This window comes from Tachypleus tridentatus, chromosome 9, assembly GCF_004210375.1.
Source record: "Tachypleus tridentatus isolate NWPU-2018 chromosome 9, ASM421037v1, whole genome shotgun sequence".
NCBI classification, from domain to species: domain Eukaryota; kingdom Metazoa; phylum Arthropoda; class Merostomata; order Xiphosura; family Limulidae; genus Tachypleus; species Tachypleus tridentatus.
This window is the reverse complement of record NC_134833.1, coordinates 164,411,203-164,429,776: the sequence shown is the minus strand read 5'-3', so window position 1 is coordinate 164,429,776 and position 18,574 is coordinate 164,411,203. Positions and strand designations below refer to the sequence as shown.

At 37.8% G+C, this 18,574-nt stretch overlaps 1 protein-coding gene across 4 annotated transcripts in view; it reads left to right on the top strand.

Moving 5' to 3' along the window:
- LOC143226839 (uncharacterized) overlaps nucleotides 1–17,099 on the top strand; it is a 30,675-nt gene extending 13,576 nt beyond the window's left edge. For all 4 annotated transcript variants that reach the window (XM_076458316.1, XM_076458317.1, XM_076458315.1 and 1 more), the window contains one exon: nucleotides 13,508–17,099. In XM_076458316.1, the coding sequence (XP_076314431.1) occupies nucleotides 13,508–14,796 (1,289 nt within the window). In that variant the 3' untranslated portion in view covers nucleotides 14,797–17,099. The remainder of the gene's footprint in view (nucleotides 1–13,507) is intronic.
- Nucleotides 17,100–18,574: the final 1,475 nt, after the last annotated feature.

Genomic DNA, 18,574 nt, shown 5'->3' with positions numbered 1-18,574 from the left:
TGATTAAAAAAGGTGATAAGTAAATGTCAACACTGATCTCTGTCCCTAACATTAATTCCAACAAACCCCAAAATCCACTTTCTTTAGTTCCAGGTATGGGCATTTCCTCAGATACATCTTCTTCCACTCCAAGATGCAAAATATCATTCATTCATGTCCTCAGCCACTGAAATCCTCTTCCAACAACAAAGACCTGCCCATCAATCCAGGGCAAGACCTATGGAGGTCAAAAGGCCTCCCGCAAAGAAAATAAAGTGATCAAAAACAGAAGGGCTCCACCCAATTTGCCTACACATAAATAAAAATGGCCACCTTGATACAATGGAACTGTCAAGGTATATGTTCTAATCTGGATTACATCAAAGCACTGATTGCTTCCTACCATTCTGTCTGTCTTTCCTTACAGGAAACATTTCTGAAACCTGCCAATACAGTCACCTTTTGGCAGTTTTCTTTGTACAGAAATGACAGGTTGTGTGACAGATGAGTGCATGGAGGGATGCTGTTGTTGGTTGATCAGCATGTGTCCACCCTGTCTTTGCCATTCAATACACCCTTGGCTGTAGCCATCCGTGCTTCCTTTGGTCATACCATCACTGTTCCTTGAATTCCTGTATGCTGGTAGTCTTGGGGTGGCCTCCCCAAGATCAGTCAACTAGGCCATTCAGGCTAGGGTCAACTGAGAGCCAGCATAGGACATCCTCAACAGGTGTAGTGGACATTATGTCTGATACTGGTGTTCGGGTATAGTGCTTACGAAACCCTGGTATCGCTGCAGTATTCTTATATGGCACTGTAGTGTGTCCTCTTGTAGGGCTCCATGGTGGGTGGGGTCAATGGGCACTAAAGTGTTCTTTTTTTTATTATGGATACCCCTCAAATAAAAAAATAAACAAAAGTGACAGCATGGAGAAAAATCAGACTACTGGCAAATGACTGTGAATTGACGGCTCAGTATGGTCAAACTCACAATTTGAATCTGTGCTGTAATTTTCAATTATACGTTCTTTAACTGAAAAACCCTTAGGGCAGATGTCTCCATTTTTTATTCAGAAGGATTTAGAAGGGCTTGTTGGTTCACCTAAATCGGTAAACATATTACAGTCTTGGAACATTTTAGTGGAAACAGCTTCATCACAACATTCCAAACTCCTCTTGAAGTTGAAGGCCATTGGGGATTTACTCATTGAGGTTACTCCTCATTCTACTTTGAATTCTTCCAGAGGAGTTATAGTTTAGAGGGATTTAAAGATCATTCCAGAGTAAGAATTTCTTGCATGTTTCACCAGCCAAGGTGTTACAGCTGTGCACCGAATTTTTACTCATAGATATGGGATTATGGAGCTGACAAATGTTCCAATATTAACATTTACAACATCGCATCCTCCTTCCACAATCAAGACAGGATATCTGAATTGTAAGGTAAAGCCTTATTCCTAACCCTGTTAGATGTTTTCATTGTCAACGATTTGGTCACTGGAAAATACCATGCTGTGGTTCCTCAACATGTGTCTGTTGTGCTGGTAAAGACCATGATGCTTTTGAATACCAACTAGAACCATATTGTATTAACTGTAATGGTCCACATCCTTCCTATTTTACTTCTTGCCCTAAATGGGTGGAAGAGAAAGAAATACAACGTCTCAAGACAGTTCATAATATTACTTAACCAGAGGCTTAGAAGTTACTATTCCCAATTCCATCTCAGACTTTTGCTGTTGTAATCCATTCCACGACTACAGAAGGAGTCCAGGTGGACCTTTCCGTGCCTCCTACAGAATTCTTAACAGCATATCTTAATCTAGTACCATTCAAAATCAACAAAGTTAATGAATCAGTATCTACTTTTATCTCTGTTCCTACTACATCTTCCAGTCATTGTCCAACTTTACCTTGTTCAAGTCCAGGTGTTTCCATGCGGTCTTCCTCTCTTGACACCCCAAAAATTAAACAACCTATTTGTTCATGTCCTCAATGATTTGAACATATGTCTACAAACTCCAACCTGCCCACTCGATCCAGAGCAGGATCACTAGAGTGACCAACCCACATCCAGTAAAGAAAAAAAGCATGGTCACAAGAAGGTCTGTATGCCATATTCTCCTCCAAAATAAATAAAAGTGGCCATGCTAATTCAATGGAACTTTTGAGGTTTTCAATCAAATGTGAATGACACCAAGGATTTGATTGACTTTCATCATCCCAAATGCCTTTCTTTACAGGAAACACTTTTAAAACCTACTAATACAATCCCAATTCAACAATACTCCTTATACTGAAATGACAGGTCATGTTTAAGACAAGGACATAGGGGGTAGCACTGCTGGTTCATCAACATGTGCCCATTTGGTCCTTGGAGGCTGGCCATCTGTATCGCCTTTGGTCATACTATCACTGTTTGCTCTCTGTACCTTACCCCTTAAAAAAAGTATTATCCCTCAGACCTTGATACCCTAATTGAGCAACTGCCAACTCCCTTTTTAATTTTGGGGGTTCTTAATGGGCATAATCCTCTCTGGGGTGGTTCTGGTATTGATGTGAGGGGTCATGCTATATAGCATATGCTCCTGAATCACAACCTGTCTCTCTTCAATACTGGCTCTTACACTTATTTTCATGTGCCCAGTCAGTATTTTACTGCTTTAGTTCTTTCTATCTGCTCCCCTTTGCTTTTCATATGCTTTTCTTGGGAGGTTGACATCAATGCATGGGGTAATGATCATTTTCCTATCATATTAACAGAGATTTGCCATGGTTAGTGCCACCTGACCTATGTGCCTCAGTACAAGTTGGACCAGGCCAACTGGCCCTCTTTCACTGCTCTCTTGGAACTTGATCCTGTCAATGTAAATCATCGATAGATGATTGTGTAGCAGCAGTAACTAACTGTATTGTCCAAGCAGCTGCTCAGTGCATTCCCAAAACCTTGACATCTTTCCCACGGCAACACTGCCCTTGGTGGAGTTTTGCTTGTTCTATAACATGAAAGGCTCAGAAACATACTTGGGATACATTTCGTAGATATCCCATGCTTACAAACCACATTGTATTTCAGCAAGACTGTGCACAGGCTCGGCGAGTTAGACGTCAAAACTAGAAGGAATTTTGTATTAAATTTACCTCCAGCATTTCTTCAACCACCAGTTCAAAAGTCACATGGAACAAGATCTGGAAGGTGAGTAGACAATATACATCTGCCCTCCTCTCTATCTTAATATCCAATGGCCATGAAGTTGCTGATGCTCAGAACATTGCCAGTACTTTTGGTGAATGTTTCTCTGATGTATCTGGCTCTTCAAACACATCCTCTTCCTTTTTAGCTATTAAAACACGAGTTGAACATCTGCCTCTTTCCCTTTCAACTGATCATCCCTATGACTGCAATTGCCCTCTTACACTGGTGGAACTCAAACTTGTGCTTCATCGGTTTGGTAATACATCATTTGGACCTGATGATATACACCCTTGTGCAAATTAATTGAAACAAACGGTCATTTTACAATATTTTCAGCATGGCGGCTGGTGTAGGCTCGCTGGACCCTCTGATTTCCTTTAATAGTCATTTTTTCACACAGACGGCATCATTAGATATGTTTTGCAGCACGGTTGATCTATTTTTGAGATATATGAAGAAAATTTTGAGGAATATTACATCATTCGAAATTGCGTTAGAAGGGCAAGGAGACCAGTCAAAAAACAACTTCTTACCAACTCAATGAAGAAAAATGGTATTAATGGGGTCTGAAATACAAGAACTGGACACAAGAACAATGGAGGAAGGTGTTATTCAGTGATGAGACTCATTTCTTTGTACAGGGTCAAAGAAGTCTGGATGTTTGCAGATCTCCAGGTGAGAAACTTCGAGAATCTCACATCAATCAGTTCATAAAACATCCCTTCAAGAAGATGTTTTGGGGCTTTTTCAGCTACTGTGGTGTTGGAGGCTTACATATTGTAGAAGGTATGATGCGAGGACCACAGTACATCGAAGTTTTGCAGAGAAGAGTCATTCCAGAATTGAAAAAGTGATTTCCAGATCTGACATTTTTCAGCAAGATCTGGCTCTGTGCCACACATCAAAACTTGTGAAGAATTTTATGACTACATCATGAATGGAGGTGCTGGACTGGCCTGGAAACTCTTCAGACTTAAAACCTATTGAAAATCTTTGGGCGATTTGTAAAGAAAGACTTTGGTGAAAAGACTGTACTACAATAAATAAGCTAATTGAGGTGTGGTATTGTGATCCAAAAATTAGTAAAGATTGCAGTCAAATCGTGGACTAGATGCCAAAGCGGATTAATGATCTTCTTAAAAATAAAGGTGGTCATATCATGTATTAATTTGTGAGTAATTTTTGGATTCTCAGAAATAAAATGCAAAAAGTTGAAAAAATCGTAATTTTTCGTCTTGTTTCAATTAATTTGCAAAAGGGTGTACGTTATGAGATGCTCTGCCACCTTTCTCCTGCCTCTCTTACTATTCTCCTGGCTGTCTTTAACTGGATATGGCATTAGAATGTCTTTCCTGATGCTTGGTGCCAAGCTATTGTACTCTCTCTTCTTAAACCTGGGAAGGATCCAAAGATTCCTTCAAATTACCATCCCATTGCTTTGATGAGTTGTCTCAGTAAGAGCTTAGAGAGGGTGATTAATGCTTGTCTTGTTCCTTGAATCAAATAACCTTCTCTCACTCACTCATTGTGGGTTCTGAAGATAATGCTCCAAGATAGACCACTTAATTCATCTTGAAACATCAGTTAGAAAAGCCTTTTTGAAGCAATAACATCTTGTTCTTATTTTTTTTCATTTAGAGAAAGCTTATGATACAACATGGAGATATGGCATCTTGTGAGACCTTCACTCATATGGATTGCATGGCAATTTGCCACTTTTTATCAAGCATTTTTTAATGAACTGCTGATTCCACGTCCGTGTGGACTCAACACTTTCCTGTTTTTACCCACAGAAACTTGGAGTCCCTCAGGTCTGTGCTCTGAGTGTCACACTTTTCATTATAAAGATTAATGCCATTGGTGAACAGCTATCCCCGACAGTTGCAAATGGTCTTTTTGTTGATGACTTTCACATCTCATGTCAGTCATGAAATATGAAGTTTTTTGAGTGGCAGCTACAAATTGCAATCAATCATATACTTAAGTGGACCACAGTAAATGGTTTTCAACTTTCTCTCTCCAAAACTGTTTGTGTACACTTCTGCTACCAACAGGGTATTCATCCAGATCCAGAACTTTGTATTGGTGATGCTGTACTTCCTGTTGTCCCTGAGGCAAAGTTCTTAGGTCTTATATTTGACTGTAAATTAAACTATTTTGTATATCAAGCAACTTTGTGTCAAATGTATAAGAGCACTGAACATCCTCCATGTCATCTCTTCCACCTCTTGGGGAGTGGATCAATACTCCATGCTTAAGATTCATAGTGCCCTTATCCGATCCAAACTTGACAATGGGTTTATGGCTTATGGTTCTCCCAGAACCTCAGCACTTAAAATGCTGGATTCTATCCACCATCAGGAGCTTTGGCTTTACACTGGGGCCTTTCATACTTCTCCAGTTCAAAGTTTGTATGTGAAGTCTCATGAAACCCCTCTGTATATTCGTTGTTTGCAACTGTCTCTTATATATTCTTCCAAACTTCACTCTTTACCACAGCATCCTACTTGGGGTTGTGTTTTCCCTTCTCAGTGGACCACACTTTTCTATAATAGAAAATCTGCCATTGTTCCTTTTAGTCTTTGTATTTGGGCACAATCAGAAAAATTGAATATGTCTTTTAAGAGCACAGCAGTATCAACAGTTTGGCCACTTCCACCATAGCTAATTAGTATCCTCAACTGTGACCTATCTTTGAGTCATCTGAGGAAGGCTGGTACTACAATTGGAAATATAGTTCTTTATTTGCTTAACATCTTTCAAATGGTCCATCCATTCCCATATATATATAGACAGTTCAAAATCAGGTGACTCTGTAGTTTCTGCCATGGTTTGTTACAGTTTGGTTGTAGCACACAGAATTCCCTCTACAGTTTCTGTGTTCACTGCTGAATTGTATGCTATTTCTCTTGTCCTGAATCATATTTAAACTATGCAATATATGAATTGTATGATCTATACTGATTCACTCAGCTGTCTATTGGTCCTGATATCATTCCATGTTAGTTACCATCCTATTCTTATCAATATCCAAAATAAACTGGCCAATCTCTCTCTATTATCTATCTCTGTTCAGTTTCTTTGGATACCAGATCATGTTGGTATTCATGGGAATGAGATAGCTGACAGAGTGGCAAAGTCCATCTGCTCTGGCTCTCTCACCACTGCCCCTGTTCCATACATGGACTATAGTCCAGTTATCAAAACCTGACTGTACACCAGTTGGCAGTCGACCTGGAGTGAGCAACAAAATAATAAGCTTTTTCAAATCAAACCTTCTACAGCTCTTTGGCCATCTTGTTTCTGTAAAGATTGAATGGAGGAAGCTGTTTTGGCTACACATTGGTCACAGTTTTTTAACTCACCACTTCCTTTTATCTGGTACTGATGCACCAATGTGTGGTCTGTGTGGCACTCAGGTCACAATCATACATATTTTATTATCATGCTATTGTTACAACAAAGAACGATGATGACATTTTAAACATGTTTCTAAGGTAGGTTTGCCCTTGACATTAGCCAATGCCATAGGTGATACTGGCTGTCTCGCTCATGTTTTTACATTTTTAAGAGCCATTGGTCTTTTTAACTTAATTTAAGGTTTTTATTGAACTATGTACTGTTTTAGCATGATTTTTACAAATTTTGACCTGAACCCAGGACTGGAAAGGCCAACTTCAGGTGACTGACGGCAAGTTTGAACTTAATGCTTCAGTCTTCCTGGCAGATCTTAATTTTACATATTTTTACCTTCATTTCCATATTCCATTATAGTGTACTACATCTTGTTTGGCACAAATAGTCTAGTAGCTTTGTGCCATAAAACATGAAATGCCTACCAACTATCACTGTTTGTTCTCTGTACCTGTTTCCTGAATAGACCTATGATCAGTCAGACCTTGTTGATTTCATTGAACTGTTGTCATCTCCCTTGTTAATCCTGAGGGTCTTTAATGGACATAATCCCCTCTGGGGAGGTACTGATATTGATGGGAGGGGTTGCTGCATAGAGTGTATGCCCTTAGATCACAACCTTTCTCTTTTCAATACTGGTTCTTATACTTGTTTTCATGCACCCAATCAGTCCTTTACTGCTATTGATCTCTCAGTTTGCTCCCCTTCACTATTCTCCCACTTTTCATGGAGGGTTGACAATAACCCACGAGGCAGTGATCATTTTCCTATAATTTTGAGAGAGACTGGCCATGGTCGATGCCATCCAACCTGCATGCCCCAGTAGGAACTTGATCAAGCCAACTGGTCCTCTTTCACTTATTTACAGAATTGGATCCTGCCATCATCTGTAAGCCATCTGTAGATGACTGCATGGCAGCAGTGACTGACTGTATTATACGGGCAGCTGCTCAAGGTTTTCTTAAAACCTTTACACATATTCCATGATATCCTCATCCATGGTGGAATCCTGCCTGCCACATGGCACGGAGGTTCAAAAATGGGGCTGAGATACTTTTTGTAAGTATCCAACATTCTTGAACTGCATTGCTTCTCAGCAGACCCATGCACATGCTCGGCGGGTAAGACGTTAAAGCTAGAAGGAATCTTGGATTAAGTTCACAACCAGCATATCTTCTACCACCAGTTCCAAAGTCATATTGGACAAGATTTGAAAAGTCAGTGGGCAATATAATTCTGTTCCTCTCTCAATCTTGCTCTTGATGGCCAGGAAGTAGCTGATGCCCAAGGTGAAAGCTTTTACTGAGTATCTAAAACTTCTGCTTCATTCTCCACCTTCTTAGCCATCAAAACTTGGACAGAGCAGTCATCTCTTTCCTTTCAAGCTTATTGTCTCTATGACTATAATTGCTCCTTTACACTGGTGGAACTCAAACTGGCCATTCATTGCTCTGGCAGTATATCGATCAGACCTGATGATGTACACTATGAAATGCTGTGCCATCTATCTCCTGCTTCTCTTGCTATTCTTCTGATTGTTTTTAACAAGATCTGGTAGGAGAACGTTTTTCCTGATGCCTAGTGCCAAGCTGTTGTCTTACCTTTTCTCTAAGCCTGGGAAGGATCCCAAGATTCCTTCAAACTCTCTCTGTAAGATCTTAGAGAGGATGGTTAGTGCTCATCTTGTTTAGTTCCTCGAATCAAATAACCCCTCATCTTGCACAAACAGTGTGTGTTCCAACAACAGCTCTATACCATGGACCACCTTATTCAACTTGAGAATCAGAGAAGCCTTTTTCAAACAACAACATCTTGTATCAATATTCTTTGACTTTGAGAAGGTTTATGATACTACATGGAGGTAAGGCATTTTATGTGATCTCCATTTATAAGGGTTACGTGGTCATTTGCCCATTTTTATTGAAATATTTAATGGACAGGCAATTTCAAGTTTGTGTGGGTTCAACACTTTCCCCGTTCTTTTCTACAGGAACTTGGAGTCTCTCAGGGCTGTCTTTTTAGTGTCACTCTTTTCAGTATAAAAATTAATGCCATTACTTAACAACGTCCTCTTACTGTTGCACACGGGCACTATGTCAACGATTTTCACATCTCTTGTCAGTTGTAGAACATGAGGTATGTTGAGTGGCAGCTACAGACTGTACTCAATCATTCACTTAAGTGGACCACAGCAAACGGTTTTAACGTCTCTCTCTTTTGCCACAAACAGGGTATTCACCTTGGTCCTGAACTCGGTATTGGTGAAGAAGAGCTACCTATGGTCCCTGAACAAAGTTCTTGAGGCTTATCTTTTACCTTAAGCTGACGTTTATATCACACATAAAGCAGCTATGAGTCAAATGTACAAGAGCACTGAACATCCTCTGTGTCCTCTCTTCCACCACTTGGGAAGCTGATGGATGTGCTATGCTAAAGATATATGGGCTGTTATTCGATTGAAACTAGACTATGGGTCACTGGTCTATGGCTCTGCCAGGACCCCATTCATCATCAAGGACTTCAGCTCTGCACCGTGGCTTTCTGCACTTCCCCAACTTAGAGCTTATACATAGTCTCATAAACCTTCTTTGCACTTCTGCCATTTTCAACTGTCTTTATTATATGCTTTGAAACTTTGTGCCTCACCAGAGCATCCTACCTAGGATTGTGTTTTCTTTCCTCGGTGGGCCATATTTTTTCAAAACAGACAATCTGCCATTGCTCCTTTCAGCCTTCATATCCATGTGCAATTGGATGAATTGGGTCTGTCCTTGGATATCATTGCTGTATCTTCTGGTCAGCCCATCCCACCATGGCTTCTTACAGTCCCCAAATGGGACCTATCTTTTAATCATCTGAGAAATGCAGACACTCCCAATTGGAAATACTGTCTGTTATTTGCTGAACTATGTTATCTTTTGAACTATCCTTCCATTCCTATTTATACAGATGGTTTGAAATCAGGTGACTGTGTGGGCTCTGCCATGGTTTGTTGTGATTCGGTGGTTGCGTACAGAATCCCCTCTACAGCTTCTGTGTTCACTGTATGCCATTTCTCTTGCCCTGGATCACATAGAAGCTAAGCAGTACTCAAACATGTTTTGTCCCAAGGTTTATCTATAACATTAGACAGTGTCATTGGTGATGGTGACACTGTCCATCTTAGAAATGTTTATTTTTTTTAAAGGTGATTGATCTTTTTAATGCTATTTAAGTTTTTTAATTTATAAATTAGACCTTTTTTTAACACAATTCCTTTTTACAAATTAAAGTACAACTAGTTTGATATGAATTTAGAAAATGGCTGTAACATCAAATGACTCACAACCAGGACTGGAAAGGCCAATTTCAGGTGTCTAACACTGCTGTTTGAACTACCCATTAGTCTTCATGGCAAGTTATAATAATTAAAATTTTGCTACAAGTCTTTTAAAACTTGTATTACTTTACTTTCTGAAAATGGCCATAATGTCAAATAACACTAAACCAGGACTGGAAAGTCCAACCTCAGGTGACTAACAGTGATTTTTTAACTTACCTGATCGTCATCCTGGCAAGTTATGATAATTACAATTATGCTACAGAAAGTCCTTTGCAACTTGTATTACTGTAGGTTTTCTCTTACTGCTGTAAAAATTGGATTTAATGCTATTTATATTTATAATTCAAAAACCAAATTTTGTTTTGTTTTACCTTCATTTCTTTTTATGAATTTTAATAATTTTAACTTTCCACCATATGTTTGGTGCAGAGCGCCTAGTTGCTTTGCACCATAAAATGCCAAACCAACCAATCAACCTGTTTATCCAGTATAAAGAAATGTAATAATTGTAGTACAAACAATGTTATCATTACCCCTTGAAAATAAGTTTCTTACAAACATCTGGTGCCTTTAAAACAGTAGAGGATCAAACAAGAATTGCCGGGTAATAATAGATGACTGTAATATGTACGTACTCTAGAGAACCAACCATTATATTATGTATGAAATGAAGGAATAAAAAATCAGTACATATAATATTACATTTTATTAAACATGTTCATAGAGTAATTGCTTTAAAATACATGAAGGTTTATTTAAAGGAATGTTTTATATTGTAAATGTCTTGTGTAAATGAAAAGGCTACTTTTCTACTACTAGAATTTTATACTTGCTTAGTGGGGGTTATAGCTTAGTCAAACCATATGTTTGACCATTGCTGGGGGTTATAACTTAGTCAAACCATATGTTTGACCATTGCTGTGCATTATATATAGAGAGAATTTAGTTGCACAGAACCTATAAATTTTCATTATATTCTCAAACAAATCTCCAGTTTCAGCTTAATATTTTACATCTTGAATTAATGCAGTCACGTAGTTAGATGCTACAGTAAATCATCATGAGCCATATCAGCTAACTACTAGCTATGTTAATTATCATTACAATAAATAAAGTTAGCTACTTTATCTAGTAATCCTTGCTTCATATTTTGCATAACAAAATGTAGTAAAATGATAAATTATAAAAGGATTTTGAATTTAATAATATGGAAACAACAATACCAAAAAAGTAAGAAGACAAAGCTGGAAATACTGTAAACATTATTTACTCAAATTGTAAATCCCTATCTTGACTTAACAAAATGTAACTCTAGGTAACAGCTTGGAGTCTAAAGTAAACAAATCATCAGTTTTTTCAAGTTAGAAAATATTTTTAACAATTCTTCTAGAAAGTTACTGACTGAATGTACTCTGTTGTAACATTGTACCGTTATATTTCCATGAAAGTACTGTTCGTTGTTGTAACATTGTACCGTTATATTTCCATGAAAGTACTGTTCGTTGTTGTAACATTGTACCGTTATATTTCCATGAAAGTACTGTTCGTTGTTGTAACATTGTATCGTTATATTTCCATGAAAGTACTGTTCGTTGTTGTAACATTGTACCGTTATATTTCCATGAAAGTACTGTTCGTTGTTGTAACATTGTACCGTTATATTTCCATGAAAGTACTGTTCGTTGTTGTAACATTGTACCGTTATATTTCCATGAAAGTACTGTTCGTTGTTGTAACATTGTACCGTTATATTTCCATGAAAGTACTGTTTGTTGTTGTAACATTGTACCGTTATATTTCCATGAAAGTACTGTTCGTTGTTGTAACATTGTACCGTTATATTTCCATGAAAGTACTGTTCGTTGTTGTAACATTGTACCGTTATATTTCCATGAAAGTACTGTTCGTTGTTGTAACATTGTACCGTTATATTATATTTCCATGAAAGTACTGTTCGTTGTTGTAACATTGTACCGTTATATTTCCATGAAAGTACTGTTCGTTGTTGTAACATTGTACCGTTATATTTCCATGAAAGTACTGTTCGTTGTTGTAACATTGTACCGTTATATTTCCATGAAAGTACTGTTCGTTGTTGTAACATTGTACCGTTATATTTCCATGAAAGTACTGTTCGTTGTTGTAACATTGTACCGTTATATTTCCATGAAAGTACTGTTCGTTGTTGTAACATTGTACCGTTATATTTCCATGAAAGTACTGTTCGTTGTTGTAACATTGTACCGTTATATTTCCATGAAAGTACTGTTCGTTGTTGTAACATTGTACCGTTATATTTCCATGAAAGTACTGTTTTGTTGTTGTAACATTGTACCGTTATATTTCCATGAAAGTACTGTTCGTTGTTGTAACATTGTACCGTTATATTTCCATGAAAGTACTGTTCGTTGTTGTAACATTGTACCGTTATATTTCCATGAAAGTACTGTTCGTTGTTGTAACATTGTACCGTTATATTTCCATGAAAGTACTGTTCGTTGTTGTAACATTGTACCGTTATATTTCCATGAAAGTACTGTTCGTTGTTGTAACATTGTACCGTTATATTTCCATGAAAGTACTGTTCGTTGTTGTAACATTGTACTGTTATATTTCCATGAAAGTACTGTTCGTTGTTGTAACATTGTACCGTTATATTTCCATGAAAGTACTGTTCGTTGTTGTAACATTGTACCGTTATATTTCCATGAAAGTACTGTTCGTTGTTGTAACATTGTACCGTTATATTTCCATGAAAGTACTGTTCGTTGTTGTAACATTGTACCGTTATATTTCCATGAAAGTACTGTTCGTTGTTGTAACATTGTACCGTTATATTTCCATGAAAGTACTGTTCGTTGTTGTAACATTGTACCGTTATATTTCCATGAAAGTACTGTTCGTTGTTGTAACATTGTACCGTTATATTTCCATGAAAGTACTGTTCGTTGTTGTAACATTGTACCGTTATATTTCCATGAAAGTACTGTTTGTTGTTGTAACATTGTACCGTTATATTTCCATGAAAGTACTGTTTGTTGTTGTAACATTGTACCGTTATATTTCCATGAAAGTACTGTTTGTTGTTGTAACATTGTACCGTTATATTTCCATGAAAGTACTGTTCGTTGTTGTAACATTGTACCGTTATATTTCCATGAAAGTACTGTTCGTTGTTGTAACATTGTACCGTTATATTTCCATGAAAGTACTGTTCGTTGTTGTAACATTGTACCGTTATATTTCCATGAAAGTACTGTTCGTTGTTGTAACATAGTACCGTTATATTTTCATGAAAGTACTGTTCCTTGTTGTAACATTGTACCGTTATATTTCCACAGATAATTTTCTATTTTAATGACTAAATACATCTCTTCAACACTATGCTACCAGTAGCTTGTTGTCAAAGCTATCCTAATATGGGTAGGAAAGTTGTTATAATGTGTTCAACCTAGTCTTATATTTAATATTTTGATGCTGATATTTGTGTTAAGTATAGTAGAACATTAAAATATATTTATATGTTTATTAAAAAAATAATCTATGATATATTTGTTATTAACTAGTTTGTAACATCATTTATATATCTGTTTTAGATATAAAGACCATTGTGGACATCTGTTGTGGAAGTCAGGTTCCAGGTTGTCATGTTATAAAACAAGAAGATCACATTACAGAAGATGTAAAATCATCAAACAACAATATTAGTGGAGAAACAAAGTTAGGTATAAACAATGTGAAAGAATCTAAAACAACACAGTGTGATGATAAACAATGTGGAGAAACATTTGATAAACTGAAACAACAAAAGAGGATACAATCTGTAGAGAAACCATATTGTACAGTTTGTGGAAAACAGTTTGGAACAAATAGTACCTTAAAAACACATCAAAGAATACACACTGGTGACAAACATTACAATTGTACAGTTTGTGGAAAGCAGTTTGGAACAAATAATAGCTTAAAAACACATCAAAGAATACACACTGGGGAGAAACCTTACAGTTGTACAGTGTGTGGAAAACAGTTTGGAACAAAAAGTGATCTAAAACAACACCAAAGAACACACACTGGTGAGAAACCTTACAGCTGTACAGTGTGTGGTAAACAATTTGGAAGAAGTGGTGATTTAACAAAACATCGCAGAATACACACTGGGGAGAAACCTTACTGTTGTACATATTGTGGAAAACACTTTGGTGCAAACAGTACCTTAAAAACACATCAAATGATACACACTAGGAAGAAACCTTACAGTTGTACAGTGTGTGGAAAACAATGTGGTAGAAAGAGTATATTAAAAGTACATCAAAGAACGCACACAGGAGAGAAACCTTACATTTGTACAGCATGTGGAAAACAGTTTGGTACAAGTACTATCTTAAAAAAGCATGGAAGAGTACACACTGGGGAGAAACCTCACAATTGTACATTGTGTGGAAAACAGTTTAGAACAAACAGTGAATTAAAATTACATCATAGAAAACACACTGGAGAGAAACCTTACAGTTGTACAGTGTGTGGGAGACAATTTGTGTCAAGCTGTAACTTACAAAAACATCAAAGAATACACACTGGGCAGAAACCTTACAGTTGTACATTGTGTGGAAAACACTTTCGTACAAGTAGTACTTTAAAAACACATCAAACAGTACACACCATGGAGAAACCATACAGTTGTATGGTGTGTGAAAAACAGTTTGGAACAAAGACTAATTTAAAAATACATCAAAGAAAACACACTGGGGAGAAACCTTACAGTTGTACAATGTGTGGAAAATCCTTTAGCACAAGTAGCAGATTGAAAACACATACAGGAATACACATTGGGAAAAAACTTAACAGTGTGTTTGAGGAAAATACTTTGATGCAATTAGTGTCTTAAGAATACACCAAATAATACACAGTATTTATGTGTGGAAACGTAAATTAAAAGAACACGTGCTGGTGAGAGATGTTCATGATGTTAGAAACGTGTAGGTTCAATATATATATCTGCAAGTTCAATAGGTCTTAATATGAAATCATAAAAATGTTATAACCTGATCATTTTTAAAAGATGTACTTTTCTTCTTCAAGAGCAATCTGGGGATGGTGGTGTAACAAATGAATGATGTATAAATAGAGTGATGTCAGGAGGACCACCTGGGTTCTTCAAGAGCAATCTGGGGTTGGTGGTGCAACAAATGAATGATATATAAATAGAGTGATGTCAGGAGGGCCACCTGGGTTCTTCAAGAGCAATCTGGGGATGGTGGTGTAACAAATGAATGATGTATAAATAGAGTGATGTCAGGAGGGTCACCTGGGTTCTTCAAGAGCAATCTGGGGTTGGTGGTGCAACAAATGAATGATATATAAATAGAGTGATGGCAGGAGGGTCACCTGGGTTCTTCAAGAGCAATCTGAGGATGGTGGTGTAACAAATGAATGATGTAAATAGAGTGATGTCAGGAGGGTCACCTGGATTCTTCAAGAGCAATCTGGGGATGGTGGTGTAACAAATGAATGATGTCTAAATAGTGATGTCAGGAGGGTCACCTGGGTTCTTCAAGAGCAATCTGGGGTTGGTGGTGCAACAAATGAATGATATATAAATAGAGTGATGGCAGGAGGGTCACCTGGGTTCTTCAAGAGCAATCTGAGGATGGTGGTGTAACAAATGAATGATGTATAGAGTGATGTCATGAGGGTCACCTGGATTCTTCAAGAGCAATCTGGGGATGGTGGTGTAACAAATGAATGATGTCTAAATAGTGATGTCAGGAGGGTCACCTGGGTTCTTCAAGAGCAATCTGAGGATGGTGGTGTAACAAATGAATGATGTATAGAGTGATGTCAGGAGGGTCACCTGGATTCTTCAAGAGCAATCTGGGGATGGTGGTGTAACAAATGAATGATGTCTAAATAGTGATGTCAGGAGGGTCACCTGGGTTCTTCAAGAGCAATCTGAGGATGGTGGTGTAACAAATGAATGATATATAAATATATTGATGTCAGGAGGGTCACCTGGGTTCTTCAAGGCAATCTGGGGATGGTGGTGCAACAAATGAATGATGTATAAATAGAGTGATGGCAGGAGGGTCACCTGGGTTCTTCAAGAACAATCTGAGGATGGTTGTGTAACAAATGAATGATGTATAGAGTGATGTCAGGAGGGTCACCTGGATTCTTCAAGAGCAATCTGGGGATGGTGGTGCAACAAATGAATGATATATAAATAGAGTGATGGCAGGAGGGTCACCTGGGTTCTTCAAGAACAATCTGAGGATGGTTCACCTGGGTGTAACAAATGAATGATGTATAAATAGAGTGATGTCAGGAGGGTCACCTGGATTCTTCAAGAGCAATCTGGGGATGGTGGTGTAACAAATGAATGATGTATAAATAGTGATGTCAGGAGGGTCACCTGGGTTCTTCAAGAGCAATCTGAGGATGGTGGTGTAACAAATGAATGATATATAAATATATTGATGTCAGGAGGGTCACCTGGGTTCTTCAAGGCAATCTGGGGATGGTGGTGCAACAAATGAATGATGTATAAATAGAGTGATGTCAGGAGGGTCACCTGGGTTCTTCAAGAGCAATCTGGGGATGGTGGTGTAACAAATGAATGATATATAAATAGAGTGATGTCAGGAGGGTCACCTGGGTTCTTCAAGGCAATCTGGGATGGTGGTGTAACAAATGAATGATATATAAATAGAGTGTTGTTAGGAGGGTCACCTGGGTTCTTCAAGGCAATCTGGGGATGGTGGTGTAACAAGTGAATGATATTTAAATAGTGATGTCAGGAGGGTCACCTGGGTTCTTCAAGAGCAATCTGGGGATGGTGGTGTAACAAATGAATGATATATAAATAGAGTGATGTCAGGAGGGTCACCTGGGTTCTTCAAGAGCAATCTGGGGATGGTGGTGTAACAAATGAATGATGTATAAATAGAGTGATGTCAGGAGGGTCACCTGGGTTCTTCAAGAGCAATCTGGGGATGGTGGTGCAACAAATGAATGATGTATAAATAGAGTGATGTCAGGATGGTCACCTGGGTTCTTCAAGAGCAATCTGGGGATGGTGGTGCAACAAATGAATGATGTATAAATAGAGTGATGTCAGGAGGGTCACCTGGGTTCTTCAAGAGCAATCTGGGGATGGTGGTGTAACAAATGAATGATGTATAGAGTGATGTCAGGAGGATATTTAAATAGAGTCACCTGGGTTCTTCAAGGCAATCTGGGATGGTGGTGTAACAAATGAATGATATATAAATAGAGTGATGTCAGGAGGGTCACCTGGGTTCTTCAAGAGCAATCTGGGGATGGTGGTGCAACAAATGAATGATGTATAAATAGAGTGATGTCAGGAGGGTCACCTGGGTTATTCAAGAGCAATCTGGGGATGGTGGTGTAACAAATGAATGATGTATAAATAGAGTGATGTCAGGAGGGTCACCTGGGTTCTTCAAGAGCAATCTGGGGATGGTGGTGCAACAAATGAATGATGTATAAATAGAGTGATGTCAGGATGGTCACCTGGGTTCTTCAAGAGCAATCTGGGGATGGTGGTGCAACAAATGAATGATGTATAAATAGAGTGATGTCAGGATGGTCACCTGGGGTCTTCTAGAGCAATCTGGGGATGGTGGTGCAACAAATGAATGATATATAAAGAGAGTGATGTCAGGAGGGTCACCTGGGTTCTTCTAGAGCAATCTGGGGATGGTGGTGTAACAAATGAATGATATATAAATAAGTTGAGTGATGTCAGGAGGGTCACCTGGGTTCTTCAAAGCAATCTGGAGATGGTGGTGTAACAAATGAATGATATATAAATAGAGTGATGTCAGGAGGGTCACCTGGGTTCTTCAGGAACTGTTTCTGTATAGTTTTTGATGTTTTGTTGCAGATGTGTTTAATTTTTTTCAGTGCAACAAGTCTGGAAAGGAGAGTGTTATGTAGAAAGGTTTTATAGAAGTTTTAGAAATGGGAAACCATAGGAATGATGACTAAAGGAGATTGAAAGAGAAAGAAATGTTAAGCAGATCAGTTTATGATGACAGACATGGAAAATTATCATTAAGAAATGGTGTTAGAAAGATCAGGGTTAAATATTGAGAATTCACAGTACATGATTAAAATATATAAACTATTTTTCTGATAGAGACCAAAGTGATGATCAGAGATTACAGATTCCACAATCTATTCATTCAACAAGGTTTGAAAACATTTAGATTAGCAATCTAATAAGCTTGTTTTATTAGCTTTAGTCTCAGAACTGGATTCAATGTGAATGAAAGTAACATTGTTCATGGAATGACCAGGTTGGTTGTAGTGTTGATCAACAGGGAGACCTTTTTCAGTATTAATAGAAGACTTGTGGTGGTTGAAATATTCTCTAAAGAGTCATTTGGGTCTGTTCTACAGACAGGTAATTGCATTGTTTACACTTCGTGTTCCACAAGGAATTTCTTTAGAAATTTTAAAATCTCTGGTTATTCTTATCAGAAAAAGAATAGTTTTTATGAACTTGTAGGTTTGACAACAAGCTTTTTACATTGATGACAACTGTTTTGTGACGGGTTGTAATTCACAAGGTTATCTTTTGGATTTCTGTTTTTTCCAGAGGGAAGCATTGAGAACTTCATGAAATATGTTTAATTCTCTTG